Source organism: Plectropomus leopardus, chromosome 16 (assembly GCF_008729295.1).
Source record: "Plectropomus leopardus isolate mb chromosome 16, YSFRI_Pleo_2.0, whole genome shotgun sequence".
Taxonomy (NCBI): domain Eukaryota; kingdom Metazoa; phylum Chordata; class Actinopteri; order Perciformes; family Serranidae; genus Plectropomus; species Plectropomus leopardus.
Window position 1 is genome coordinate 29,901,598 of NC_056478.1, and position 27,827 is coordinate 29,929,424.

At 39.9% G+C, this 27,827-nt stretch overlaps 2 protein-coding genes across 5 annotated transcripts in view; one reads left to right on the forward strand and one right to left on the reverse strand.

Moving 5' to 3' along the window:
- cep85l (centrosomal protein 85, like) overlaps positions 1-6,963 on the forward strand; it is an 8,297-nt gene extending 1,334 nt beyond the window's left edge. Inside the window, exons 2-13 of one of the 2 annotated variants that reach the window (XM_042503010.1) lie at positions 184-348; positions 1,088-1,923; positions 2,265-2,350; positions 2,442-2,559; positions 2,640-2,807; positions 3,044-3,196; positions 3,641-3,795; positions 4,051-4,168; positions 4,267-4,317; positions 5,321-5,428; positions 5,604-5,772; positions 5,857-6,963. In XM_042503010.1, coding sequence (XP_042358944.1) covers positions 184-348; positions 1,088-1,923; positions 2,265-2,350; positions 2,442-2,559; positions 2,640-2,807; positions 3,044-3,196; positions 3,641-3,795; positions 4,051-4,168; positions 4,267-4,317; positions 5,321-5,428; positions 5,604-5,772; positions 5,857-6,023 — 2,294 coding nt within the window. In that variant the 3' untranslated portion in view covers positions 6,024-6,963. The remainder of the gene's footprint in view (positions 1-183; positions 349-1,087; positions 1,924-2,264; positions 2,351-2,441; positions 2,560-2,639; positions 2,808-3,043; positions 3,197-3,640; positions 3,796-4,050; positions 4,169-4,266; positions 4,318-5,320; positions 5,429-5,603; positions 5,773-5,856) is intronic. The other variant, XM_042503011.1, reaches the window with a different exon arrangement.
- Positions 6,964-7,027: 64 nt separating this feature from the next.
- gopc (golgi-associated PDZ and coiled-coil motif containing) lies at positions 7,028-27,692 on the reverse strand. Of its 3 annotated transcripts, XR_006106608.1 has the most exons (10): positions 27,177-27,692; positions 23,743-23,907; positions 20,008-20,031; positions 14,188-14,363; positions 13,936-14,101; positions 13,752-13,847; positions 12,778-12,942; positions 12,516-12,681; positions 10,982-11,203; positions 7,028-7,292 (listed from the first exon to the last, which is right to left on the reverse strand). XR_006106608.1 is itself a non-coding variant. In XM_042503012.1 (9 exons), the coding sequence occupies exons 1-9, from the start codon at positions 27,435-27,437 to the stop codon at positions 11,088-11,090; spliced, it is 1,335 nt and encodes a 444-aa protein (XP_042358946.1). In that variant the 5' UTR covers positions 27,438-27,692; the 3' UTR covers positions 10,171-11,087. The 3 variants fall into 3 exon arrangements, 2 of the variants coding, with proteins under 2 accessions (XP_042358946.1, XP_042358948.1); XM_042503012.1 differs by lacking the exon at positions 7,028-7,292 and having other exon boundaries at positions 10,171-11,203; XM_042503014.1 differs by lacking the exons at positions 7,028-7,292; positions 20,008-20,031 and having other exon boundaries at positions 10,171-11,203.
- Between the last annotated feature and the right edge of the window lie 135 nt (positions 27,693-27,827).

The window sequence follows — 27,827 nt, forward strand, 5'->3', positions numbered from 1 at the left end:
TGAAAACATCTGGTTATAACAAAAAAAAAAAAAAAATTTTTCACGTTGTTTATTATTTATTAAGTCGTTTCTTGCTCTCTGTGGGTATAACCCAATCAGACATTGATGAGTGCCACCTAATAATCCCCAATTTATTGTAACTGAAAAACTTGCATAACAGAAAGCCTTTTTAAAACTGTTTAGGCTCCAGTGGTGGTGGATCTCCAGGATGGGTCCCTGGCCCTGACTCAGCCTGGCACAGCAACCCTCCTGGGCCGGGGAACAGTATCTGCGGTGGGCGCCGGCACAGCACGGTGTCCGACAGCGGGGACACAGGCATCGGCACGTACTGCTCTGACAGCGTGGAAGGTAGGACGGCCTTTACTTTATTCTGCCTGGATTTCCTCATTCAAAAAGGTTCAATCAGGTGGTTTTTATCGCTCAAATAAATAAAAAAAAATAAATTTGGTGGAATGAACTGTTGGCTCTTGTTTATGGGACGCATCTCACTGTCAAATGTCCAACATTCCCAAACAACACATAAAGCAACGTGCAAAATTTGTAAAAAAAAAAAAAAAATAAAAAAAAATAAAATAAATAAAATAAAAATAAAAAATAAAAATAATACAATAATAATAAATAAAATAAATACAAAAAAAAAAACAAAATAAGAAAAGTAAAAAATGCACCTCAAAAAGTGCTGTTTTTTATTTAAATTTAAAAATAGATTTGTTGACATTTTTCCTCTTTTTTTTAAATACATTTTTCTAATGGCCCTTCCTTTTTTATTAAGCTAATTTTGTAGTCATTTTCTCTTCTAATTTCCTGAAGGACATAAATCCACTTGGCTCAGGTTTCAAAGGAAAACTGATGCTGATCCAGGTTTCAAAGGGTTAATACACTTTGATGCACTTGTATTCTTTTTGGCTTTTAGTTACTGAATATTTTGAGTTTCTGAATTTTAAGAAAAACAAGAATCCGTCATGCTTATGCAATTTTTTGGGGGACTAAGGATGGGCTGAAACACAGTAATGTTCTTGTGTTGTTGATGATGATGATGTCATACTAAAACTCTTCTTCTGCCCTTTTCGTCCTAAATGTCTTACAGATGACTCCAGTTCGAGCACCACACCTCTGTCCTTCCAGCCGTTGTCTCAGCACCACTTGGATGATAGTTCTGTTCCTTTTGTCCACGTCATGATGTCCCCGTCCTCCTCACCCTACACCAGTTTCAGAGTCCCAGCCTCACCCAGCAGCTCAGGCCGCTGGAGCAGGTCCTGCCAGCTGACACCAGCCATGTCCCCTGTGGGTCCACCGAGCTGTCTGGACATGAAGGACCAGCAGCCCATCCGGAGGTGGTCCTCCCTCACTAAGTTATCATCTGGGGCTGATAAAAGTTACACAAGGACATCAGGTGATCAGTATAACTCAGACTCACATGGCTCCCTGGACAGGAGTCTGTTGTATGGGTACAGGAAGGAGCCCGTCGGGTCAAACGTGGACCTGTATCTTCCTTTGTCCTCCTCGGTGCTCTACCACAGTCTGCTGCAGCGCTCACCAGGAGCAGGCCCCTGCTACCGCCACAACCACAGCAGATCCAGTGGTTTGGACCCAGATCTGTCCCGTCCTTCAGCTCTGTCCAAACACAGCAGTTTGGACATGAGCTACAGTGCGTTACCAGAAGCTAAGCTGACTCGGGGAGGAGGTCAGCTTTACGGGCTCACCTTACCCAAACAAGCAGACTCTCCTCTGCGCCATCAGACCGACAGGAGCTCCCCGATCCAGCCGGCGGTCCGCACTCAGATGTGGCTGACGGAGCAGATGGAGTACAGGCCCAAAGGAGAGGGTGGAGGTCACATCAGTCCTGCTGGGACGGAGGGCTGCTGCGGAGATGGACCGTTGTTGTGTCAACAGGGACATCAGCAGGAGCCGGGGCTAAACCAGGTGAGATAAAAAAAAGGTCAAAGGTTAAGGTCACTGTGACCTTACATCTGTCTCATTCTTTCAATTGTGATATCTTAAGAACACCTAAAGGGATTTTTTTGGTTTTGTTTTGTCACAAACATCCACTTTGAGTCAAGGAAAAACTTATTAGAATTCAGTTTTCAAAGGTCAAGATGACTGTGACCTTGCATCCATCTGATTTTTGAGAATGCGTTATCTAAAGAAGGCCTTGAGGGAATTTCTTTAAATTTGGCACAAACGGCCACTTGGACTGAAGAATAAACTGATTGTAAATCGGTGTGTGTGTTTGTTACCGATCATGTGTTGATGTGTGTTTGCAGATGGTGATGGGGAGCTCACTTCCTGTCAACACTCTGGTGAAGGTTAAAGAGGGGCTGCTGAGACAAAGAGAGCTTGAGATTGAAAGGTACTGCAGGACACACACACACACACACACACACACGCAGAGCTGCACTCAAACTTGGTTTTTGTAAACAGGAAGATGTTGTGTGTTTCAGGCAGAAGCAGCAGATCTTGCAGCTTCATGCGCGGATCAGAGAGAACGAGCTGCGAGCTCAGCAGGTCCTAAATAGTCAGAGAAGCTGGTTTGACGAGCCACACATCCCAAAAACTAAGGTAACACTCTGATGAATCCGAATTCATGATCAGATCTTTTCTTGAGACAAGTCACAGCACAGGTTGTGTTTGTGCGACAGGAATCAGTGTTGAGAACGCCGTGCAAACAGCCCTCTGACAGGCCGTGCTGTGACGAAGACCTCGGCAGGAAGCTCGCCGTGGCTGAACTGGAAGTTCTCCATTTAAACGAGTTCTTCAAGCAAGCCACACAGAGATACAGCGAGGACATTAAGAAACTGGAGGAGAAGGTACAAAGACAGAACTCGCTATTATTCATCCAAACAAAGTGACAGAAAATGTGAATCGGGGGAAACTATTCCTAAAAAAACAAGCCACTTTTAACTATTAGGCAAGTAAACATTAGACTTTGTTTGATATTAACCATAACTGATGTCAACAAATGAATTCATGCGTGATTTGTCAGTATGTGTAGATGCTATTTGTAAGAGTGTATTATTTATATGAGGTGTTTTTTTGTTGCCAGATCAAGACAAGGGATCGTTACATCAGCAGTCTGAAGAAGAAGTGTCAGAGAGAGAGCCAGCAGAACCAGGAGAAGCAGCTCCGCATAGAGACGCTGGAGAAGTACCTGTCTGACCTGCCCACGCTGGACGAGGTGCAGGCGCAGGCCCAGCAGGTACACACGCACACACACACACTCACATTCAGCAGGCTGTTTCTACACGGTGTCTGCCATTATAAGATTCGAGATTTGGGGCCAGCTTGATGAATCAAGTCCCCTAATAGTCTACATTAGTATATCGAAACCTGCAGTCTAATTATGCGCACATGAGCACAGCACACAGAGTAAAATAAAGGTAAAGATAAGAAACCCTTATTGTGCTCACACACGTCAAGCTTTGTTGGGATCCTGCTGACAACGCCAGACTGATTAATAAAAAACATTTCGCCTGAATATTAATGTGTTTATCGCAGTGCTGCCTTTAGGAAATAGATTTCACACACAAATACAGAACATGCATTTGTGTCACACGTTGCTGAGTTGTGTTGAGTGACCTCACTGTGTGTGTGTGTGTGTGTGTGTGTGTGTGTGTGTGTGTGTGTGTGTGTGCGTGCTCAGCAGGAGGAGGTGCAGCAGAAAGCTAAGGATCTGGAGAAAAAAGCCTCTCGGTTAGAGCAGAGTCTGGAAGAAGGAAGTGCTCTGATGAAGGAGAAAGACATCAGTATAGAGAAGCAGGCTGCGAGGGAGAAGGAGCTGATGGCATCTGTACAAAGGTACAAAGTCAACTAGTGGAGACTTGAAGTAGAAAAAATGGTGAGGCAGCAACTTCACCTCAATTTGCATGGCCCGGAGTGAACACGACTTAGTTGGTCAGCCCTAATATTCCTTTGCACTCAGTCCGAATGAATTCCTTTTCTTTACATTAGGTGTTAAAAAAATGCTGCTAACATGCTCTGCATCATCTCTTACATCTGTGTAAGCATATAAGTGTGTGTGTGTGTGTGTGTGTGTGTGTTATCTTGATGCAGCCTGCAGCAGAAGGTGCAGCACTGTCTGGATGACGGGGTGAGGTTACCGATGCAGGACCTGAAGCGGCTGGAGGTGGAAAACACTCAACTTCTAGAGCAGCAAGACCACAGCAGCAGGGTAACGTCCAAACTCACACACATTCACAAATGCATGCATGTGTACACAAATGCAGAAAGTCAAAAATGCACTAACATGTTCTCTCTGTTCCCCTCCAGCTGATAGAGCATCAGAAAGAGCGTATTGAGAGACTGACCCAGCAGCTGACGGTGAGGAAGACACAAAGTTTCTCAACTGTAGGGTCATCTTCTTGAAACAAAATAAACAAGTGTGGCTAAATTTAAAACAAAGAAAATCTAACTGGTTCCTGGCTGTAGACTTAAGGCCCAGACACACCAAACCAATATCAGGGAACTAGAGGCTTTGTCGCCTCAAGTCGCCATGTGTCAGCCAAAAATTTGCGCATTAACACACCAAAGTGAAGGACAACCAGCATGTAAGTTCTACACCTGCATGAATGGAAATAAACCTTCATACCAGCAGATGGCGGTTGTCTGTATTTGTCATTTAAAAAGGGAAACAGGAAGAGCATCTTGATGCTAGTTAGCCAATTAGCACATTAAAAACACAACTCAAAGTTGAAAGAACAAAACATATTAACAGTGCGTCAGTGAACGAACAACTACACAAATCATGAGGAAACATTTCTACTTAAGAGCTCAGTGGCTTCAGGAAAACAATCCTTATATACCTTATATAACTATTTTTAAAAAATTAAATCCCTCTTGACTTTAGCTCTTTGTTTGCACTCCTCACTTTTGTTTCTCCTTTTATTCGCTGAGCTGAACAGCCAATCAGACTGATTTCATTTAGCGATGAGCTCCGTGGCCGACACCGCCTATTCAACACGCTGAATTGGCGGAAAAAGCTGACTATCTGCAGTGAGGGTCAGTAATGTGGGACACCGCAGCGATGAGGGCGGATGAACAACACTGACTGACCGCTGATCGATGGGTTGGTGTGTCAGGGCCTTTAGGGTGGAGTTGGTTTAGTCAGGTTATGTTGGGTTGAGTTAATATGGGTTGGATTGGGTACAGTTTGGTTGGACTGGGTTGGCTTTGGTTGGGTTGAGTTGGGTTGGATTGGGTCGAGTTGTGCCGAGTCATGTCGGTCAGGTTGTACCTGGCTTGGGTCATACATGGGTTGGGTTGTGGTATATTCCTCTTCTAAAGACTAAATCAGGCTTACCTGTCACATCCTGGTCTTTGTCAGGCCACCAGCACAAAACTGCAAAAGAAAAGAGGTCTCTCTCATCAACAACAGTCTTCTCCGCTGGAAAAGGAGGAAAACCTGACCAGCCCATCCAGACCCTTCTCACAGGTATCAGTGTTGTCTCTCTCTGTCTGTCTGTCTTCACACTGCAGAACATTTTTTTTATGTTCATGATTTTATCTGAAAGACAAAAAGTGTACTGGTGTTTTTCTGATGGTCAGGTTTTAGGCTGCATGACAGAAATAATTTATCAAAATAAATACCCTTGTTTCCCACTGAGAAGCATGAAGACCTGCTGGTGCATCCCCTGTCCCATGGAGAGATGCCTGAAGCGGGCCGGCTGCTGAAAGAGATGTCCCTGTGTCTGCTGGACCTCCAGGCTCTCTGCAGCATCCTGGCTCAAAGAGCACAGGGCAAAGAGCCCAACCTGTCTCTGCTCCTGGGAATGAAATGTATGTGGCTAACATTCAGTGACAGTCTGGCACGTTGAACATTAGCCTTTGCCTGGTGATTAAGCGTTTGCTTTCTGTATCCAGCACTCAGTGTTTCGGCGGAAGAGAGCGACAGCAGAGTGGCGGCGGAGGAAGAACTGAGGTTCAGGCTGCTGGAGGTCGGCCAGCTCAGGAGAGACATCGATGACCTGAGGAAAAGCATCTCAGACCGCTATGCTCAGTATATGGGGGACAGCTGTGTGTCCCAGTGATACCCTGTAACCCCCAGCTATAGAAATGCGCAAAAATTACAATTCTGTGTCTGCAATACAAGACGATGAATGCTTTCAAGATGTTCCACTGTATGTCGCTCGCCATCAATTTGAGTGTACACAAAAGTTCTGCCAAGCCAAGCGCACCCAAAAAGGCTAAAAACTGCCCAAAGAGCAGCTGAACGGAGACCGTCCCTTTATTTCTAGCGCCGTCTGCTGTAACCCTCCAAAATCGCAGCTCCCGTTACACTGCGACTGCATCATACCCCAAGCTTCTGTGGGGTCAAATAGCGTGTCCTAGCTATCTTTGATTAGTCTCACATGTAACTAACCACTTATCTCTGTGAATCTCAGTAAGCCATTAATAAGCAATATGAAGTGTGCAGATGTGCTGTTGGCCACCTGACTGTTAAAGGGACTCATCAACTGTTTGTTATACCAGAACAAACAAAGAAAAAAACCTGTTTTTAATAGTGATTATTTGTTCAGTCGTTCATGTTATGTATCATCTGTCATACATTGTTTTAATGGTGTTTGGGTGAAACTCGAGCCAAAGAAACTGAAAGAGCAAAGTGAAACAGCACAATGCACTTTGTGGTAGATTTTCTTCTCTGCAACCAGACAGGTTATAGTGTGATCTATCACACAACAAACTATTAGGCATTTTATATCTGAATGATTTCATTATATTGAAGAAGTTGAACCAACAATGAGAACCAAACTAAAGGTGTGTTTGGCTCTGTGGTTCAGTTTAAGAAGCCGCTGGATGGCTTGTTAATCTGCATAAGAAAGGATTCTTTGTTTGATATGCTTTTAGTTTCTATAAATGCCAAAGCTATGTTTATATACAGCCATGTTCCTAAATCACTATGTATGTTTGTTTTTAAAATATGGATTTGCTCTTATTTGTTCGGATAGAAAATAAAATTATTTTTCTAAAGATTTTGTATGTTTTTTTTTATTACTAAGTGGTGTCAGAATACCCCGAGTTTGTAGTGTGCAAAACAAGAACTGATGTCAGTCAACAACAAACAGCCAAATTTAGTGTGTGTATATATATATTTAGTGTATATACCATACACTAAATGTTATGGCACGAGTATGGCTTAAACTCTGAGGGAGTGTTTGACGCTTTTTACGTGCTTCGCTTTCTTTATGGGTTGGTTTGGGTTGAGTTGTGTTGTATTGGGCTGCAGTATATTCCTCCTCTAAAGACTAAATCAGGCTTACCTGTCACATCCTGGTCTTTGCCAGGCCACCAGCACAAAACTGCAAAAGAAAAGAGGTGTGCTTATAGTTTTCAGATCCCCTTGGGTCAAATGCCTTCGTGGCCCAAATTGCAAGTAGGTGCTTAAACCCCGACCTACCTGCTTGCAAGTCTAAACAGAATTACACTTTATTTCATAAACTCAGAGATTTTTTTTGAAGACATTTTTAAAAAGACAATAAAAAAAATGGATTACAAATAAACCAATTTGGAACCAAACTTTATTTAAAGGCTAAATAAATTGCATGACTTGAATACATTACGTATAATAAAGAAGCACATCATATATGTGTGAAGAGTTCGGAGACACAAACCAAGCACCAAGGAAACGGAAGAACGAAAAGCGGGGAAAGAAAGTGGCGTGTGAATGCTCAGAGGGCACAGAGTTATGGTTCCACTCACTCATGTTCCTCTGGGCCTGATCGCTGGCAGCTAGCAGCACTGAAGAGCTGGGCACAATAATGCATCAACTGAATGTCTCTGCATCAGACAGAAGATTGGCGAGGCCTGCGTCTCAGTCCAGTTTACTTTGTTGTACTTTACTGCATTTTACTGTCGGGTAGGACAAAATACTATGTGCTACTGTAGAATGTGACACAATAAAAAAAAAAAACAATAACAAAATACAGTGTAGAGCGATACACATTTAAGAAAGACCCCTTCTTTAAGAACGACTGCATTCAATGACGTTGTATCAGAGAAGTGTTATTGTGCCCAACCCTGTATACTCAACATACAGTGACATGCTGAAATATGTTAGTGATGGGACATGGTTAAAAAGCTATGGCAGGGAAACGGGGACATCCACCCCCACAGCCTTATAAATAGGATACAATAGCAGGGCAGGGGTTCAGGTCATACACAAGTATGACGTATAGTCACTGATATAATTACAAAGTCTTCAAGGACTCAGGAGAGGATCTGCAGTGTCGTTTTTTTTAGTAGCTTCTTTCAGTCTAAAATGGACACATGGCATAGTTTCACTGATTGTTTTGCTAAATGCCGTCTCTGAAAATGAATTGACAAGGACCCCCTGAATAATGAACACGCTGTATATAACCTGGATCTCTAAAAAGTTAGAGAAAAGACGGCACCTTTGTTCAAATCTCAATGACGCATGCTGCCTTCAAAGATGGAAAACTCATAGGATTTCACAGCCACTGGTGTCAACTGGCAAGAAAAGTCACCAGAGGGTTTATTCCATCAGCTGAAAGCCCTCTGTTACACATTTATGGAAGAGGATCATGGCCACACGTGAAAAATATATTTGAGTTTAAAGTCAGAATTCTGAGAATAAAGTCTGAATTTTGACTTATTCTGAGATTAAAGTCTGAAATTGGACTTCAGTCGCAGAATTCTGACTTTGAAATCACACTAACTAAATTCTTGTAATTTTAAGACTTTTTTCTCAGAATTTGGACTTAAATCTCATAATTCTGACTCAAATCTCAGCATTCTGACTTTAATTCTGAGAAGTCTGAAATTTAAATCTCAGGATTTTGACTTCAAGTCATAAAATTCTGACTTCAATTCTGAGAATTTCAAAATACAAATTTCAGAATTCTGGAACTTCAGTCTCAGTATTCTGACAAGTCTGAGTATTCAGACTAAATTGCAGGAATTCTGAAGCTCCAATCTGGGAATTTGGACGTAAATTCAAAAATGCTGATGTAATTCTTGGAATACTATGACTTTATTTTCAGAATTTTGACTTTAATTCTCAGAAATGTGAAATTTTAAATTTTAAATTAAACTTTAATCTCAGAATTCAAACTTACATCTCAGAATTCAAATTTAAATCTCAGAATTCTGACTTAAATCCTCTTAATTTGTACTCAAATCTGACCTAAAGTATTAGCATTCTGACTTTAATCTCAAAACTCATTTTTTTCCACATGTAACCCTAATCTTTTTACATTACAGATTCTATGTTGAATGAGAGCGATAAAAGTAAATAAGATTGTTGGTTGATTGAGTGTCATATGCACATTTCATGGATGACTATGAAGATTCAGCATTTCAAACGATGGAGTCAGAAGTAGATATTTAAGCACTTTAACAATGTTTAACATGGAGATCAAAGAAAGGTGCCAATCGTTCCTCTTAGGTTTTAATTGTTACTCATGTGGTTGTTTAAATATTCAGACCCTGAATACATTATTCAGCATGATATCTACCTAGCTTAGGTCTTTAATGAGTTTCAGAAAAGTTTGAAAAAGTGTACTGGTGATAGCAGGCAAGACTTTATAATGCTTTCCATTTGATATCTATTTCAAAGATTTTTTTAAATTCTTTTTTGTAAAACATTAAAAAATGATCTTTTTCACTCATTTCCTTTATTGAGATATTTTCCTGGCCTCTCCTGGGGTCCCTGCAGGATGATATCATTTTTGTTTTTATCATAGTGTTGTCAAAGCCAGATGAATAATTATGCATAAGAATAAGAGTCAACAGATTATCCGCCCGGCTGATTATCGGAACCGATATTTGGCATTTTGCCGATTATCTGTACTGGCGTTTTATCATAATGATCGCCGATAAATTTAATTAATGAAAAAAGTGCCCATACTACATTCAACCAACAGCAGGAAGGTGAAGACTGCAATACATGCAAAGAAAGTGTCAGCGTGGGAGGAACTTTTACTTTGTAAAACCTCAGGAAGCTATTTGTATTTTTTCATTTTTATTTAAATTTTCTCACTGAACTTTATAAGAAAAGGTTGATGGGAACTTGCTGTATATGATGTTGAACATTTCACTTTTGACTAAACAGTTGTTTAAGGTATTCAAAAAGAAAAATTGTGTTGGAGTTTGTTATATTCCAAATTTTAAATTTGGCAAAAAAGGCAATGAGTAACTTGGTATGAAATTTTTAAATGCATATCGGTTCCAAATATCAATTACCGGTCTCATTAAGTACTAATAATCGGTATCGGCCCTGAAAAACCAATATCTGTCGACCTCTACATAAGAAGCAAAATACTCTACAAGCATTTCTTTAAAAGCGAAACCTGAAAGACATTTTCAACCTCTTCTTTATGATGTCACTATGCCTCCATGACATCTACTTCCTTTTGCAGATTTCTCACATACAGCAATTGCAATTTCCATAAGTATCTTAATCTCTATCAACAGATATCTGCATATGCCTGCAGAGTCTGTAAGCAACGGCGCAAGGTTTTGGCGTTCTGGTTTATGTTTGTAGTCTGAGTTGTATCGACCAATCACATATGAATGGCAGGTCCGTGTGGAGAACTAATGCAATCTCGGAATCCACTGGCTATTGTCTCACGACAATTTAGCTATGTATTAATTAAAAAGAAAAAAAATCTGCATTCATACCCATATATCTGTTTATATGATTTAGCCGAAAAGACAGGCTAACGGAAGAAAAAAATCTCGCTATTCTGGAACCCCCAAAAATATTGGGCATTGCCCCAAAAAGCTTATCATTGTCAGAGAGCTCGCCAGTGGGTTCCGAGATTAATATCTTAATAAAATACCTAGAAAAAAAATCAGACATTGTTAAGGATCACTCCTGCTCTACATATTTTACACATTTCTGCTTCTTCAAACATTTTACCCCAAATAATTGCCACAAGCCCAGGCTAGACCCCCCCCCCCCCACCACCCCACAACATCGCAACATCGAGAGGAAAAAGGGAAAATAGACCGTCTCTGTTCATTTTACCTTGTCCCTAGGCTCGTCACAGAATTCTTTGTTCAGTCCTTTGAGTGGGATTTTCTCGTCAATCCTCTTGTGATGTCTCCAAAAGACCGATTTCTCAGCAGAGCCTTTAGGAGGAGCAGTCAGTCTCGGGAGGTTTTGAAGGGGTTTCCTCTGAAGGTGTTTCACTGGAGATCCCAGTGTCTCCGTTCTCGGCTCCGTTGCTAAGTGTCATCTTTTCCAGAGCTGCAGAGGGGGGACACAGATTTACATAATAATGAATAATATGTTGTTTTACATTGACCAGAAAGCATCTTTCAAACACAGCAAAGATATGAGGAGCCTGGGTTTCTTTTAATTAGCAGCTCATAGTGGAGACGGAGCACAGTTCCCTCTGACTGAATCCTTCTGGATAGATGGTCATTTCTGTTATTGGCATTCTGATTCATTTTCATCTTTTTTACAACATGTTCAAAATAAATATCAAATAAAATCAAAATTACATCAAATCACATTAAATTAAATCAAATCAAACCAAATCCAAGATGCATGACTGCGTGCCCTCAACTCAGTATGACTGGTTGTGTCCCGTTGTTGGTAAAAGTACAACAAAAGTCTAGTAAAACTCACATCAACATGACCCACGCTTCAGAAACACAGTGAATGTGTTTCAGGCCACATTGGTCCTTCATCAGTGCCAAAGTCATCAACACCAAACACAGGAACTTAACCCATAAGGCTCACTTTAATATTACACACACTGGTATTGCTCTGTGCACAAAATGCGCTTTTCAAAGTCAAACTTTAAAAACTATTATACATAAGTATTATTTCCTACTTTCAGTTAATTATTTTAACCAACATCAGTCCTAATTTTAAATATAAAATATTCATTATGTTTCAGAGTTACTGTCATGATGCCACTATGTTTTTAGATTTTAAAACACACACACAATAAAAAAGAATTATATTCAATATGCTACATGCTAAGTAGATTATCATTTTTTTTTATCACAGCCTAGTATATGTTAATGATTAGCAGCAACATTTATTTTAAAACATTATTTTTTTGTGTAAAGTCAAGTACTCAGTCAGACCACTCTGCGCACAAAATGCGCTTTTCAGAATCAGGCCAGAAACAATATGAACATGAAAATGTTTTTCTTCTTTCATTTAGTTGTTTTTTTGAAACAAACATCAGTTCTAATCATAAATATCAAAATAATTAATAATTTTCAGAATTTTATTCCTTTAAATGCCAGGTTTTGTCATGATGCCACAATGTTTTTAGATGAAAAAAATGACATCATCAGGTGTAAAATAGTAAAAATGACAAATTTCAAGGCAAAAGTCCAGATACTGATACAATGCTTGTTGATACAATGTTTTTCTGCTTTGATGGCTGTGGGATCAAAATTGCAGTTTGAATGGGTTTCAATGGAGCATTTTAATCAAAACAAATACCCCACACATTTAAAATGAGACAAATTTCATTCATACACTTAAGCGTTCTGAAAGCATATAATTATTGGTCAAAACAAGTTTTTTTGGATCTCACCCTGCAGTGACGCTGAGCTGTTGCTGGGTGGCGCCGTGCTGCTGTCCTCCAGTTCATCCAGGTAGAGTCGGTAGCGATGACCGCTGTCGTCTTCATACTCTACATTCTCATCATCGCTGTCCACCTCTGGGGCCACGTACACCACCTCGAACTCTATCTGTCCCCGCTAACACACACACACACACACACACACTGAGTGAGCATGCTAAGGGAACAGGTGTGGCGTAGTGTGTGTTATGTGTGTGTTGGCCTGTGTTGTTACCTGCTGGGACAGAATGGTGACGGCCTCTTTGTGTTTGGCATCGCGGAGGTTGATGCTGTTGACAGCGAGGATGGCGTCTCCGACATGCAGCCCTCCACATCGGTCTGCAGGCTGGCTGGGATGGATCTCTGAAATGAGAATGGGAACACCGTGCTCCTTCCCACCCTGAGGAGGAAACGCAAGAGGTCACTCAACATTTTTCACAGAGTGGTCTTTGGAGGTGATGATTTGGTGACGTTTTAGTAACTCTTTTTTTTATGTCGACAAACAGTATCAATCACATAACACCGCTTGCCCAGCTTCTTTTTTTTTCTTTTTTAATCCAACAATAATTGCTGTTTTAAGAGTTTCTGTCTGTAATAAATGCTGTGATTTTTGTGAATTTTTAAAGAAAAAAAATGCCCTTTAAAAATTTAAGAAAAAAAAAATTCCCTCCCTCAAATAACTAAATAAATAAATAAATAAATAAAAGAAGGAAAAAATGACCAAAAATGTTTGTTTTTTTTCAAACCCACCGGCCCACGGTTTGGAAGACATATTTTCTTTCAAAATTGGCATTAAATAAACAGAAAATCCATTTAAAATTGCATGCCCCTCCACTAAGCCAAAAGTGCTTAAAAAACCTGACCTCTCCTGACACATTTTTGTTTTAGATTCATCAATGCTGTCAGACAATGAACTGTTGCTGGTGCTTCTACCTTCTGTATTTTTAAGATACGGCAGCAGGGCACAGCCCCCCGTCACTATGACGCCCTCCAATCCTTCGAACCACCAGAACCATCATGCATTATCTCATCATGCAGCTAAACTGAGCAGGCTGTGGCTTAAACAGTTAGCAATATGACAACTGCGAGACGTCCTGCTCATTCATGCCGTAATATTATTTTGTTGAGAGCTTTAAACAAATTTTGGGAGCAATTTCAGGAGGCTGCCATAGCCACTATCAGGAAGAGAGAACAGCCGGGACTTCTTACTGTGATGGAGATTCCGAGCCCCTCGTGATCATCTTTGACCAGCACCACCTTTCTGATGGGGCCGACTCCCTGAGTCTTCTTCAACATGTCTGGGTCCTGGAATCACATGGACACACTGAACATTAGCAGCACGTAACGTAGAAAGGTAGCGACAGTTGTACCTGCTGCGTGATTTCACACTCACGTGTCCCACAGGAGAGGGGAGGGGTTTCTTGGGATCGTTGCGACCCCTGCATGCTCGGATCACGGTCTTGTGCCGGTGGAGGTGGATCTCCGCCTCCAGCTGGTTCCACAGCTTGTCGTGTGCCGGCCCTTTCATGTCACGGCCCAGCAACTGGATCTGCTGCACCCTGCCAGACAAAGCCAAAGATTCTGCTGTCACTTGGAACTCCATATAGGTTTTGCCGAACTTTAACCTGAGAGGTGCTGTCCTCACCTGCCGGCCAGCTCCTTATCCAAGTATTTGGCAGCCAGTCTGGCTCCGTACACCTCAGCCTGCAGGACGGCCATGTGTCTGCGCAGAGCCTCGTTTTCTTTCTTCAGTAGTCTCACTTCGGCCTCCAGACGGGCCTCTGCCAGTTTCTCCTTTTTGCTGACTTCAAGCTCCTGTTCCTAAAACGAGACGTCACATGTGAACACTTTACAACATAACGTAAGACGCAGCGGAGGCAAGATGAGGGCCTGAGTGAAAATGCGTTTAACCCTTTGAAACTTGGAAAAATTGTTTTGGTTTCTTTCAAAAACATGGGAAGAAGGCAAAAAGCAACAAACAAAGAACCAAAAATTTGCAAGAAATGAAATAAATAAATACTAATCCTACTAATAATAACAAAATAAAATAAAATAAAATAAAACAAACAAAAAAAACTGAAGTGCCTAGTCTAAAAAAATGATAATTTTGAAACACAATTCATAACTATTTAATTATTTTAAATATATTTCCCCAAGTTATTTCTTTTTTTCCCTAAACATTTTTCCCCAGCATTTGAAAATAATTTTCTAAATCTATTGATTTTTGGAATATTTCTTAACAAGTTGCTCGTTGTCCTTTTTCACATTAAAAAAAATTCTCTCTTTGTGTCTTTCTCTTCTGTCTATCTTTTTTTAAAAAATAATTTTCAGTTCATTTTCTTGTCAGCTTTTCCTAATTTCTAAAATTTTTGCAGAACATCTCTTGCTAAGTTGCTCATTGCCTTTTCCCACATGTTTCTGAAAGAAACTAAATTGATTCAGCATTAAAGGTTGAAATACTTGTATAAGGCATCTAAAAGCAGCACAGGAAGATCGATATTACTCCAGGTTTCAAAGAGTTAATCTCTGGCAACAGTTTAATCTTACCAATATCAACGCGGAGAAACCTCAGCTCGTATATTATTAGTTCCAGCAGGCTACGTGGTAATCAAGAGTGATATTCAGATTAGGGCTGAATGTTTTCCCTGAGATTTAAACAGATTATATGAAATCCCTGAGAAAAGCAGGAAAGTACTGTGAGGAAACAGCTGCGGCTGAAACGCTGACCCAGTTGCATCACTGTAATAACGGCGGTTCAAGGTCAGCCTTTGGCTCGACGGTTGGTTAGGGAAGAGATTTGGTGAGAACTCACAGTAAATAGCAGGATCTGAGTTCTCAGTGTGAAGCTCTCTCGCACATTCCACATATCTGCGTTTATCATGAAAGTTCAGCTCAAAGTTATTGTGCTGAAAGTGCGTTTGAAGTAATATTCGAAAATATTTTCATTTCAAGAAATGTCTGTTAAGTTACCGTCTGTCCACTGATAAGTTAACCCTTGAAAACCTGAACTGACATCAGTTATCTAGTGCTGCGTTCAGATGTTTTGCACAAGCTGTTTCACCCTTTGAAACCTGAACAACGGATTTTGAATTCTTTCGAAAATATGGAGAGAAAAGGCAATGACCAGCTTGACAAGAAACGTCTAACAAGGTGAGAGAAGGTGACAAGATTCTTTTTTTGGGGGGGGGTTAACAATAATCCAGGAAACTATATGTATATATACACTATATGTTTTAATTTTCAGACAATTTTCTTGTTTCTTTTAAAAAAAGGTAATTGTCTTTTAAGTTTTTACTAATTTCTTCCTAATTTTTGGGCCACTCTACGTCGATGTTATGTGATCGCTCATTTAATCTATATACATTGATGTGGATTCAAATATAGTGTCCAGTTAAACTGATATTGATATTTTTTTTAGGTGGCTAAAATATGTTTTGCTGCAGCCCCGTCCACAGCAGGACATCACTTAGCTTTAGTGCTGCTGTTGTGGGACTGTACTGTATTTATCAGAGGAGGGGGATGAATGGGGTGTGACTTTTTTTATTTAAAAAAAGGAAAAGTACTACCTGTTCAAGTTGCATGTCCTTTATTTCAGCCAAAATTAAAAACACAAGTGCCTCTTCAGTGCTTTTAGTTTAAAATGCCTGACCCATTTTGCAGCACCCCTTCCCCCCTCATAAATAATGAACAGTCCCTATCTCTAACCACCGCGGGAGAAAAGTCTACTTTTATCGGACTGACAGAATAATTTGACTTTTTCTAACGGCATGCAAATGTACTGAGTGCTGCCTTAAATATCAGTATAATGATGATTAGTTCTCAGGCTTCCTCATGCAGTTTGCATAAAAATAAAATCACATTGGAACGTAATGGTACACAACATTAATCTTCTGCAATTATGGCAGTTTATGAGAATTATTCCTTTTTTTTTTTTTGCATTTTTGCTTTTATCATTGCGTGTGTGCTATGTGTTTCTGCATTAAAAAAAATCTATTTCAGACATCATGTGATTTTTTTTCACCTGCTAATGATTCATCCATTTTCTGCTGATGTGGCCATGATGTCATCCATTCAGTCTACACCCACAGCTAGTGACCAAAATTGCAGTTTGCAGCATGATAATCTTGTAAATTGAAAGCCTCGCTGAGCTTTGATGACCTCAGCTGACTCTGCAGCTATCTGCCTGTTGATCTTGTGCTCCAGTTTCAGCCTCACCTATGATCACAGCATGAGATATGTGTTCATTTGGCATCTACAGCAAAGTGCCATCATCTCGAGAGTGGCCCTTATTTCAACAGATTTGCAACTTGAACTTACATTTTAACCCTTTGAGACATGAGCAAATTGACTTGATGTCTATCGAAAATGTAGGTAAAAGGCAATGAGCAACGCTTAGAGAAATGACCCAAAAATTAGGGGGAAAAAGTATAAAGTACATGAAAATTACTTGAAAATTAGAAAAAAAAATAATAAAGAAAAATAGAAAAAAAAACAACAAGGAACCTGACCTGAAAAAGGTGCTTTAAATAATAATAATAATTCTTACATCGCTGTCATTTTTCCAGAATGTTTCCAAATCAACTAACTGCTTGCAATTTGCAGAACAGTTCTTGCCAAGTTGCTATGTTTGCAAATGAAAGCAACCCAACTGTCTCTGATTTCATAGGTTTACATACTTGTGAAGGTGTCTGAAAGTGAAGGCGATCCAGGTTTCAAAGGGTTAAACAGTGTGGGTTTTACTATATTCAGGACTAGGTCATTCACATTTGAACCGAATCACTTCACCCCACTTCGGTGCAGTTGAGCGTTAATAGATGAGAAGAAGGGATGCAGAGATTCTCTTAAAAAATGAGGATCAAGAGTACAAAGAGTTAATTAAGGTTTGAGAAGAGTTTGAAAATCATCAAAGAGGCAGAAGTGACAATCAGCTGTCATGCAGCTGAGAAATGCAGAGACAGACAGTGACAGCCCAGCTGGATTAAAGCCTGTCATCCTGTGATGAGTCCTGTCACCACTGATGCTAGTTTCATGTTGTGAGCGTCTAAAAAATGTTGATATTTTTGCCAGCTTTTCCGATCGTTTTTATATACGTAGATGTGAATGTGAGGTGGAACTTTGTGTTTAAATTGTTGTTGTCTCTTTGTTTTATTTTCGTTTAATGGTAATGTTAGTGTGTATGATAGATTCTTTCTTTATTTTTACGAACAGCTGGATGTCTGACTCCGTTAGTAAATAGGAAGACAGCTCTGTCTCACGTCCCGGTCCTTTCTACTCCTGCTTTTAAGTATCAGTGATCATTAGCTGCAGCAAGTGTAGCTACATAATCTATATTCATTCTAGACAAAATCGATATCTGTATCTATACTATCTATATTCATTCCATGTCTATGTACATATCTATATCTGTATCCATCTCTCGCTCTCATATATATATATAGAGAGAGAGATACACTACCGTTCAAAAGTTTGGGGTCACCTGGACAATTTTGTGTTTTCCATGAAAAGTCACTTTTATTTACCACCATGAGTTGTAAAATGAATAGAAAATATAGTCAAGACATTGACAAGGTTAGAAATAATGATTTGTATTTGAAATATTAATTTTTTCCTTCAAACTTTGCTTTCGTCAAAGAATCCTCCATTTGCAGCAATTACAGCATTGCAGACCTTTGGCATTCTAGCTGTTAATTTGTTGAGGTAATCTGGAGAAATTTCACCCCACGCTTCTAGAAGCCCCTCCCACAAGTTGGATTGGCTGGATGGGCACTTCTTGCGTACCATACAGTCAAGCTGCTCCCACAACAGCTCAATGGGGTTTAGATCAGGTGACTGCACTGGCCTCTCCATTACAGATCGAATACCAGCTGCCTGTTTCTTCTCTAAATAGTTCTTGCACAATTTGGAGGTGCGCTTTGGGTCATTGTCCTGTTGTAGGATGAAATTGGCTCCAATCAAGCACTGTCCATAGGGTATGGCATGGCGTTGCAAAATGCTGTGATAGCCTTCCTTATTCAAAATCCCTTTTACCCTGAACAAATCTCCCACCTTACCAGCACCACAGTAACCCCAGACCATCACGTTACCCCCACCATGCTTGACAGATGGCGTCAGGCACTCTTCCAGCATCTTTTCAGTTGTTCTGCGTCTCACAAATGTTCTTCTGTGTGATCCAAACACCTCAAACTTCGATTCGTCCGTCCATAACATTTTTTTCCAATCTTCCTCTGTCCAATGTCTGTGTTCTTTTGCCCATATTAATCTTTTTCTTTTATTGGCCAGTCTCAGATATGGCTTTTTCTTTGCCACTCTGCCCTGAAGGCCAGCATCCCGGAGTCGCCTCTTCACTGTAGATGTTGACACTGGCGTTTTGCGGGTACTATTTAATGAAGCTGCCAGTTGAGGACCTGTGAGGCGTCTATTTCTCAAACTAGAGACTCTAATGTACTTATCTTCTTGGTCAGTTGTGCAGCGGGGCCTCCCACTTCTCTTTCTACCCTGGTTAGAGCCTGTTTGTGATGTTCTCTGAAGGGAGTAGTACACACCGTTGTAGGAAATCTTCGGTTTCTTGGCAATTTCTCGCATGGAATAGCCTTCATTTCTAAGAACAAGAATAGACTGTCGAGTTTCACATGAAAGTTCTCTTTTTCTGGCCATTTTGAGCGTTTAATCGACCCCACAAATGTGATGCTCCAGATACTCAACCTGCTCAAAGGAAGGTCAGTTTTATAGCTTCTCTAACCAGCTAAACTGTTTTCAGCTGTGCTAACGTGATTGCAGAAGGGTTTTCTAATCATCCATTAGCCTTCTGACACAATGAGCAAACACATTGTACCATTAGAACACTGGAGTGATAGTTGCTGGAAATGGGCCTCGATACACCCATGTAGATATTGCACCAAAAACCAGACATTTGCAGCTAGAATAGTCATTTACCACATTAGCAATGTATAGAGTGTATTTCTGATTAGTTTAAAGTTATCTTCATTGAAAAAAACAGTGCTTTTCTTTCAAAAATAAGGAAATTTCTAAGTGACCCCAAACTTTTGAACGGTAGTGTATATAGATAGATAGACCTACATCTATATCCATATCTATGTCTGTATCTATATCTATTTTTATGTCTATATCTATATCTATATCTACACCTATGTCTATGTCTATATCTATGTCTGTATCTATATCTATATCTATATTTATTTCTATGTCTATGTCTATATCTATATCCATATCTATGTCTATATCTATATCCATATCCATATTTATGTCTATATCTATATCTATGTCTGTATCTATATCTATATCTATACCTATGACTATATCTTTATCTTTATCTATATCTATGTATATATCCATGTCTATCTCTAGATCGACATCCATATCTATGTCTATGTTTACATCTATATCCATATTTACTTGTATGTCTATATCTATATCTATATGAAAATACAGCCATACACAAACTTACCATGTCGTCCAGTGTTGGCGCAGGCTTTAGGAAAAAAGAAGCAAAAGAAGAACAGAAAGAGAAGTCACAGATTAAAGAAATATCAGGCAACAGAGGCTGTGAGTAAATGAACCAGTCAATATAAGTAAGCATGTATTGTCAAGCAGTACATGCACAACAGCTGGAAAATAACTGTAATTGAAAGCAATTGAGGCAAAGGGAGAAGACCAGGACGCACCAAAGCAACAGCAGCCGCCGAACAGACACTGGCGACTGAGATGTAGTTTTAGGCTTCCACTGTTTTCCCCTAAATTCACCTTCTTTTGCATAACTTCAGTGATTACGCTCTGGGCTGTGAGCTCTGTCAAATGCGTTCTTCAGCCGGCCACTGCACACAGTGTAAAGTGGAGGCTCAGCATCAGGCGAAATGTTGTCAGCTGTCAGAGGGATGACTGTTAACCCTTTGAAACCGGAGCAATGGGGCTTGATCGCTTTTAAAACCATGGGAACATTGCTATGAGCATGGGAACGACCCAAAAATTGGCAAGAAATTCGTAAAGGGTGTAAGAATAGTCATTGATAGCCATTGCTTTTAAAATGTAGCTGTACGTGCGTTTTTATCGATCTATCTACTGCTGTATGATTTTACGTGACTGTATGTATGTCATGGGTGTGAATGCTTTTTCAGGTTGTTAGAGCCCCCTACTGACCCGAAACAAGTGTAGAAAAATATATGTATAATTTTAAAAATACATTTCTTTTTCTATAACATAATTTTAAATATATAATTCGAATGACTACAGATTAGGGATGGTAACAATTAAGTGATGACCAATTAATCAGTGGTTGAGAATTCAACTAACGTGAAATTTAATCGTTCCATCAATAGGCTATGCCACGCTGTCAAAGTATTTGTTGCTGTGAGTTTTGATTGAGGAAAAAAGGAGTTTGTGTAGTGTTTAAAATAAGCAAAGTTTAGTATTTTTTTTTTAAATAACAATTAATCAGTTGTTAATTTTATTTTCTCTTATTTGTCGTTGTTTTCTGGTTTAATTTGTCTACTTTGGTTTGATTTTGTTTCATTTTTGTTGTTTCTTTTCCCTGCCTGTGTATCCATTTATATCTATATTATTCAAATTTGTGTATTAAGTGTAAAAGTCAATATGTTTTGAATAATGCCAAAATGAATAAAAAAAAACTAAATGGCAAAAATAATTCATTTAATTTTACCAATAATAGATTAAGGAAAGTACTAACGATGTACAATGACAAAAATGATCAATATCAACAGATATGACCATTTTTTATCATGATAAGGTTTTTGGCCATTTTCATCCTGGACACCAGAAATAAGAGCCGCATGACGAAAAACCTGCAGAGTAGCTGCTAACTTCAGTCCCCGAGTTCCCAAGACTCTGCAGTCATCACGACAGAAATTCTGACTTTCAGATTTCTAAAATGAGCTGAGGCAACTATCTTAGCAACTTTATTTGTTAAAGCTGTAGATCAGGAAACATAGGCTGAGCTTGTTTATCTGAAACAACAGGGCTCATTGTGTGTGATGAACTCTTACAGGAACACAATGTGCTGACGTGTCAGACGCCACTGCCGTTATATTTATCATTCAGTCTTTATTTGTGCATTATAGATTTTTATGACCTTGGCATCGTACTGTGGGGGGACTGTTCACCAGATCAAATCCAGATGTCTCTATAGTTCACGCAAAGCACACAACACAGCACATACAGTAAGAAACTAAATACAAAAGTTAAGCCTCAGGGATCTTTCTGCATTCATGGATTTTTCAAGAGGTTATTTCAGTGTGCAGGTGTTCTTCCTCCTTTACCTGAGATTAACGGTTTTGCTTTTTGAAATCAACCATGTTAACTATGTTAAAAACAGGAACATCTGCACAGTTAATGAATGCGATGGTGCGATGCACGGGGACTGGGCTCTGTGCAGTCGGCCCACACTGAACCTCCAGTTTGATGTCTTGAAACAAGAGATCTCTTTCAGACTTTTTTATGCTGCAACGAAGCTGCAACATTCTGAGACTGACTCCGACGCTAACCTTTGTTTTATGTCATACCTGCTATCTTTGTCCCTGCATTTTCTTTCTGGAGCTACACCGTTTCTACCACATAAAGGAAAATGTCAAAAAATTTAAAAGAAAACATGTAAAAAAAATACTTTTCCTTATTGTAAAATGTAATTTATTTGCAGACAAACGCCCAAACACTAACTTGCAAAAAAACAGAAAATAGAAAATGAAAATAAATGAATAAATACAATTGTTAAATAAATAAATTATAAATATTAATAATAACTTATTTCGACATTTCAGTAACTAGATCTTCAACAGGCAAACAGTTTGGAGACAGAGAGATGTCCTGATCAGCAGCAGCTGTGAGTTTGCAATAAACCACATTCCCCACGAGCAGTGAAAGCAGAAATACCAGAGAGCATTTTACTATGTGACAATCTACAATATTCTACATGGAGACAGAGAAGTAAAAACATGCTGTACAGTGACGACAATAAACATAAAACAGTGAGTTTCTTAGACAGGCAGGTTTAGAAAAGCAACACTTAACTCAACAAAAAGACACGGACAAAAACACTTTGTTGTTGGCTACTGGTTTTCACCTGGTTGGATGTGCTGCCAAATTCATGGAAACAACACCAGAGATGGCTGATGGAAGTGAAATCAGTCCTTCCAGGATTTCACTGGAAGTTTCTGTGAACGTTGACGCCTGAAATGCCTCATTATGTGGCAGCTTTTCGAAAAAAAATTGCGAATCAAAGTAGCAATATTTTACATGATTTTTTTTAATCATACAAGGTTGTATTTTTTTAACAAGTTTTTTATAAGTATAAGTACATAGGATGACATTATAATATGATGCATTTTCAGAGCCCATATTAGCGTAAAATAAACACGTATTTTTTAAAAAGATATTAGCTACTCAAAAGTTATCTTTGTCACATAAGTCAGAGCAAGTTAGGAAGACTGGATTATGCTTTTTTTTTTTTTTTTTTGGCAGCACATCCAACCAGGTAAAAACCCGTAGCCAACAACAGGGTGTTTTTTTCCCATGTCCTTTTGGTAGAGCACTACACAGCATGTTTTTACTTCTCTGTCTCCATGTATAATATAGTAAATTGTCACATAGTAAATGACTGGTAGTTCTGCTTTCTCACTGCTCGTGGGGAATGTTGTTGATTGCAAACTCACAGCCGCTCCCTGCTAATCAGGGCTGCTCTCTGTCGCCAAACTGATTGCCTGGTGAAGGTCTAGTTACTGAAATGTCGCAATAATTATTTTATTTATTTTTTGCCAGTTAGACAGTGTGAGGGATTTTGTCTTCGAATAAATTTTATTTCACAAGAGGGAAAAGTATTTTTTAAATGGGTTTTTTTTTTTGGACAATTTCCTATATGTGAAGGAAAATGCAGGGAGAAAGATGATGGTATTAGGGTGTTGAAATTAATAATTTCTAAGATGCATCGCAATGCGGACGTGGACGATTCTACATCAATATTCACATAATGGCTTATACTGAAGGTGAAGGTATAGTAACCAAAATGTTACAATATTTTTTTTTTTGAAAGTTAAACAGTGTGGTTGAGTTTATCTGTTCCTAATGTTCCTCTCCTGAGCTCCTGATTTCAAATATATTTGCAAAAGTATTCTTTTGTTAAAGTGTTAAATATTCCCATTGAAGGCTGTGGACAGCGTCTCCTCCTCTGACCTACCAGTCTGTCTTTGATGGAGTCGGAGTCCTCTGTCTGGCCTTGCTTGGCGTGAAGCTGCAGCTGGAGAGCATGAAGCTGCAGGAGCTGGTCGTGGACCTCCCTCTCCACCACTTTACGCTCGGCCTTCGCTTCAGTCAGCTCGGAGCGCAGGTCCACCAGCTGAGCCTGGAGCGGAGGGGACGGAGACAAAGAAGAGTTAACAAACCATGATTCACACAGTTTTATCAATACATTTCCATGATTTTGAGGCTAATGTTCAAACCAATATATTTTCTAAAATGACCATCGACACTCCTTTTTTTTTTTTTTTTTTAAAGAACGCATTTTGGTTTTTTCTTTTCTTTTTTTTAAACACGCCTTCCAAACCCTTCCCTGTTTTCTTTGATAAAAAATCACCAAAATTACACAACTTATCACAGCCAGGACCTGTAAAAACAGAAATTATGGTTGCGTTTTTAAATTTCAAACATCTTATAATCATGTGTTATTATAAGGTTTGTGAAAGAGTTTTTGTGACTTTCAGGGTATATTTTGTTTTCCAAAACTTTTCCAAGCCTGGAAATAGCATTGCAATTCCATGACATTTCAAGGTTCAAGTTCAAGTTCAAGAAATCTTTATTGACCCCCAAGGAGCAAATTCTTGTGCAGCCAGCAGAAGTACATTAGTGATACAATACATACAATACAACAATACATCTAAAATCACATTGAATCATTTAAAAAAACGATGACGGCAGGAACAAATGAGTTGTTCGGTCTGTTAGTCCTGCATTTTGGCTTACTAAATCTGCAGTCAGATGGAAGCAGTGAAAACTGGCTGTTGAGTGAATGGCTCGGGTTGGCCAGGATTGACTCTTATAAAGGTGAGGAAGATCGTTTAGTCCAGGGGTCGGCAACCTTTACTATCAAAAGAGCCATTTCTGGCCCAAAACAAAAAAAAATCTGTCTGGAGCCGCAGGTAACACAACACACACACATAAAACCATGATGCTTACGATAAAAAAACATGCAGCGATGAGCTTTTTTACAGACAGCATCAGTGTGAGAGGCAGAGCTCAGTTTGTCATCAGTGATGGTGCCATGATATTTATACTGATCCACGACCTCGACAGCGTGATCATTAATGACCACAGGGGACAAGACTGGAGGATTTTTCCTAAAATCTATTGTCATCTCTTTTGTCTTGGACACATTTATAGTGAGGAAGGACGACTTACAGCACTCGGTGAACTCAGATATGACAGGGCCATGATCCGGGTCATCATTGTCCAGGAGGGATACGATTACCGAATCATCAATAATCATGACTGTACGAACCCAAACATACAGAATACAGAAAAGTCCCAGCAGGACGCTCACAGTAGGTCCTCCCATTCAGTCCGTAGCTTACAATGGAAACCAGCTATCTTGACTGCTTCCCAGAGACTGTACTGATGGGACTCGCAAAGGTCAATTTCGACCATTAGCTGCGCCATCGCTCCCGACGACTCATCGTCAAACGAGACCAACCTTACATGACTGAACTGTCAGAACATCGGGTCACACGATGTCAGCGCTCGCCACAGACTATTCCACCCTGTAAGATCACCGCCAGGACACTGAGAGGACTGCTTTGTCCTCAGGGTCTGTCTGTGTGTGTGCTAGTTTCAAATGCAGTCTTTATATAGCCAAAGAACAAACAGTCCTAATGCTACGTGCCAGACCACTTGGAACTTGAAAATTCCCGCCTTCCTGCTAGAAAAACTACAATGGAGCACCACTCAGAGCCAGAAGGGAGAGGTAGGTCAAATTATTATCAAATTAAGTGCAGGGGAGGGGCAATAACTGTAAATGCTGTGTTTTGTATTTCATATACTGCCTATTTTTACAGAAACAGGCCTTCCAGAAAAAAAGCTGGCCTTTTATTTTTGAATTTTTTGTCAATTTATAAAGAAAACACCTTTTTTTTGCAATTTTTTTCCCCATTCATCCACCTGGACTTCATGCAGAAGCGGCTGTTTGATGTCATATGACTATGGCAGTGTCCCTGGAGGCGCGCATTGTAAATGGTAAATCATCCTCTAAAGGCAACAGACAGTATACTGCCTATGTTTTATTAAAATATTACATACTGTCATATGTAACAACCTGATCTGTGTGTAAACTGATGCACAAGTATCAATATGTGCTTTTTGGGTAAAAATGGGTTCTTAGCCCTGTAATGCAGCTTTGTGACTCCAATGTAGTTTGCAAAAAATATCCATTCATTAATATTGATTCTCAGTATTCAAAATGATTCCAGCACACATTTTCCACAGTATCCATATGCCAGTGCCAACTGTGCTTTCTCGCTATTGTTAATGTTTGCTGCAGTCATTCTGTTGTTCTCTGCTGTTACACAAGAAAACAAGACGAGGGGAAAACCTATCGTGGTGATTCGCACCTTTACTGCTTACAGCAGGGAGACTCAACTTACTTTGCTTAGGGGCCACTTTTGCAAAATGACAGGAGGCCAGAGGCCAGTCGCAGCAGCCACATATGTGTTTCTGGGATTTTAGTATGTTTCCCGGATTTTAGGACGTTTCTATGAATAAGGACATTTCCAGGATTTTGTGACATTTCTGGGATTTGTAAGATTTTAAGGCATTTCTATGTTTTTAGGATATTTTTAGGATTCCAGGACATTTTTTAGGATTTTAGTGCACTTCTACCATTTTAGAACATTTACAGAATTTTAAGATGTTTCTAGGATGTTGGAACGTTTCTCTGATTTTAGCACATCTCAAGATCTTCAGGACATTTCAAGGATTTTAACACAAGATTTTAGGACATTTTTAGGATTTTAGAATGTTTGGGGGATTTTAGGGCCTTTCTCGTATTTTAGAACATTTCTTGGATTTTGGGACATTTCTAGTATTTCAGGACCTTTCTAAGATTTAAAGTCGATTCTGGGATTTTAGACATTTCTAGGAATTTAGGATGTTTTAGCACATTACAACATTTCTAGAATTTCAGCACATTAGCAGGATTTTTAGGCATTTCTAGAATTGTAGGACATTAGGGGTTTAGCTTGGACCTCTGTCGGGGCGGGTAGAGGGGATCTTCCACTGCCTTTTTTTTCTTTCTTTTTTTTAAATAAAAAAGCTGTTTTGATGTTGTTTTATGCACTCTGACACCTTATAATGTATATACTACGAATGCAAAAACAACCCCAGGAGTTAATCGCTTTATTTTTATTGTGAATTAAAAAATGATTTGGGGGGGGGTCCATCTGGCAGCCTATCAGGGGCCAGATTTGGCCCGTGGGCCGTAAATTGAGTATCACTGGCCTACATTGTGAGATTATCTTCAGGTGTCAAGTCTATATTGTGCTACTAGCTTTCAGTTTTACCGGTTAGAAAAATGACCTCCAAGGCAAACAGAAGTGTCGTTGAAACATGAACCGAGTCACTCACCTCCAGTTTGTGGTTCAGCTGGAAAACTGTCTGAGTTTTGTGGCACAACTGAGCAAAACAGGAGCTCAGGCTGGTCATCTTCTGCCGACCCTCGTAGGTAATATCCACCTGATCCGGGTCGATTTCTCCCAGCAGCAGGTCCACGTCCACGAAGGCTTTGTCAAACTCCTTCTCCAGCACCTCTAACCAGCGGAACATGGACATACCGGGGCCGAGGCCCGAGCTCTGCCCCACCGGAGAGCATCCAGCCGAGGCGGACATGGCTAGAGCAGCACGGAGCCCTGACGTTAGCGTTAGCTTCCACACTAACTCTGATGGGGAGTGACGTTAGCGTTAATAAAGCCCCTCTCTGCGGAATAACACGGCCGAAATAACGCTGAAACTCGACGGCTGGGTTGCGTTTTGAGTTAACGGAGAGAAGTCTGACAAATTGCGTTTTGTGGTTCTTGTCTGGAGCTCTGCCTTACCAGGAAATCCCACATCAGACTGACGAGCCTATCTGTGACACGACAGCTACTGTCTGCCTCACTGCAGTGAAAAGCAATGGATAGCAGAGCAAGAGCCCGAGTAAACCCGAGTAAACCCGAGTAGCCGACGACCTCGCGGTGCTATCTGCTGGGGACAAGCTGCTATCGCATGTGCATTATTCCT

Coding starts and splice junctions, on each gene's coding strand:
- gopc (XM_042503012.1), bottom strand. CDS start 27,437: ATGTCCGCCTCGGCTGGATGCTCTCCGGTGGGGCAGAGCTCGGGCCTC. Junction 12,943..13,751: donor GGCTCGGAATCTCCATCACA/GTAAGAAGTCCC, acceptor TTTCCTCCTCAG/GGTGGGAAGGAGCACGGTGT. Junction 11,204..12,515: donor CAGCTCAGCGTCACTGCAGG/GTGAGATCCAAA, acceptor CCCCCTCTGCAG/CTCTGGAAAAGATGACACTT.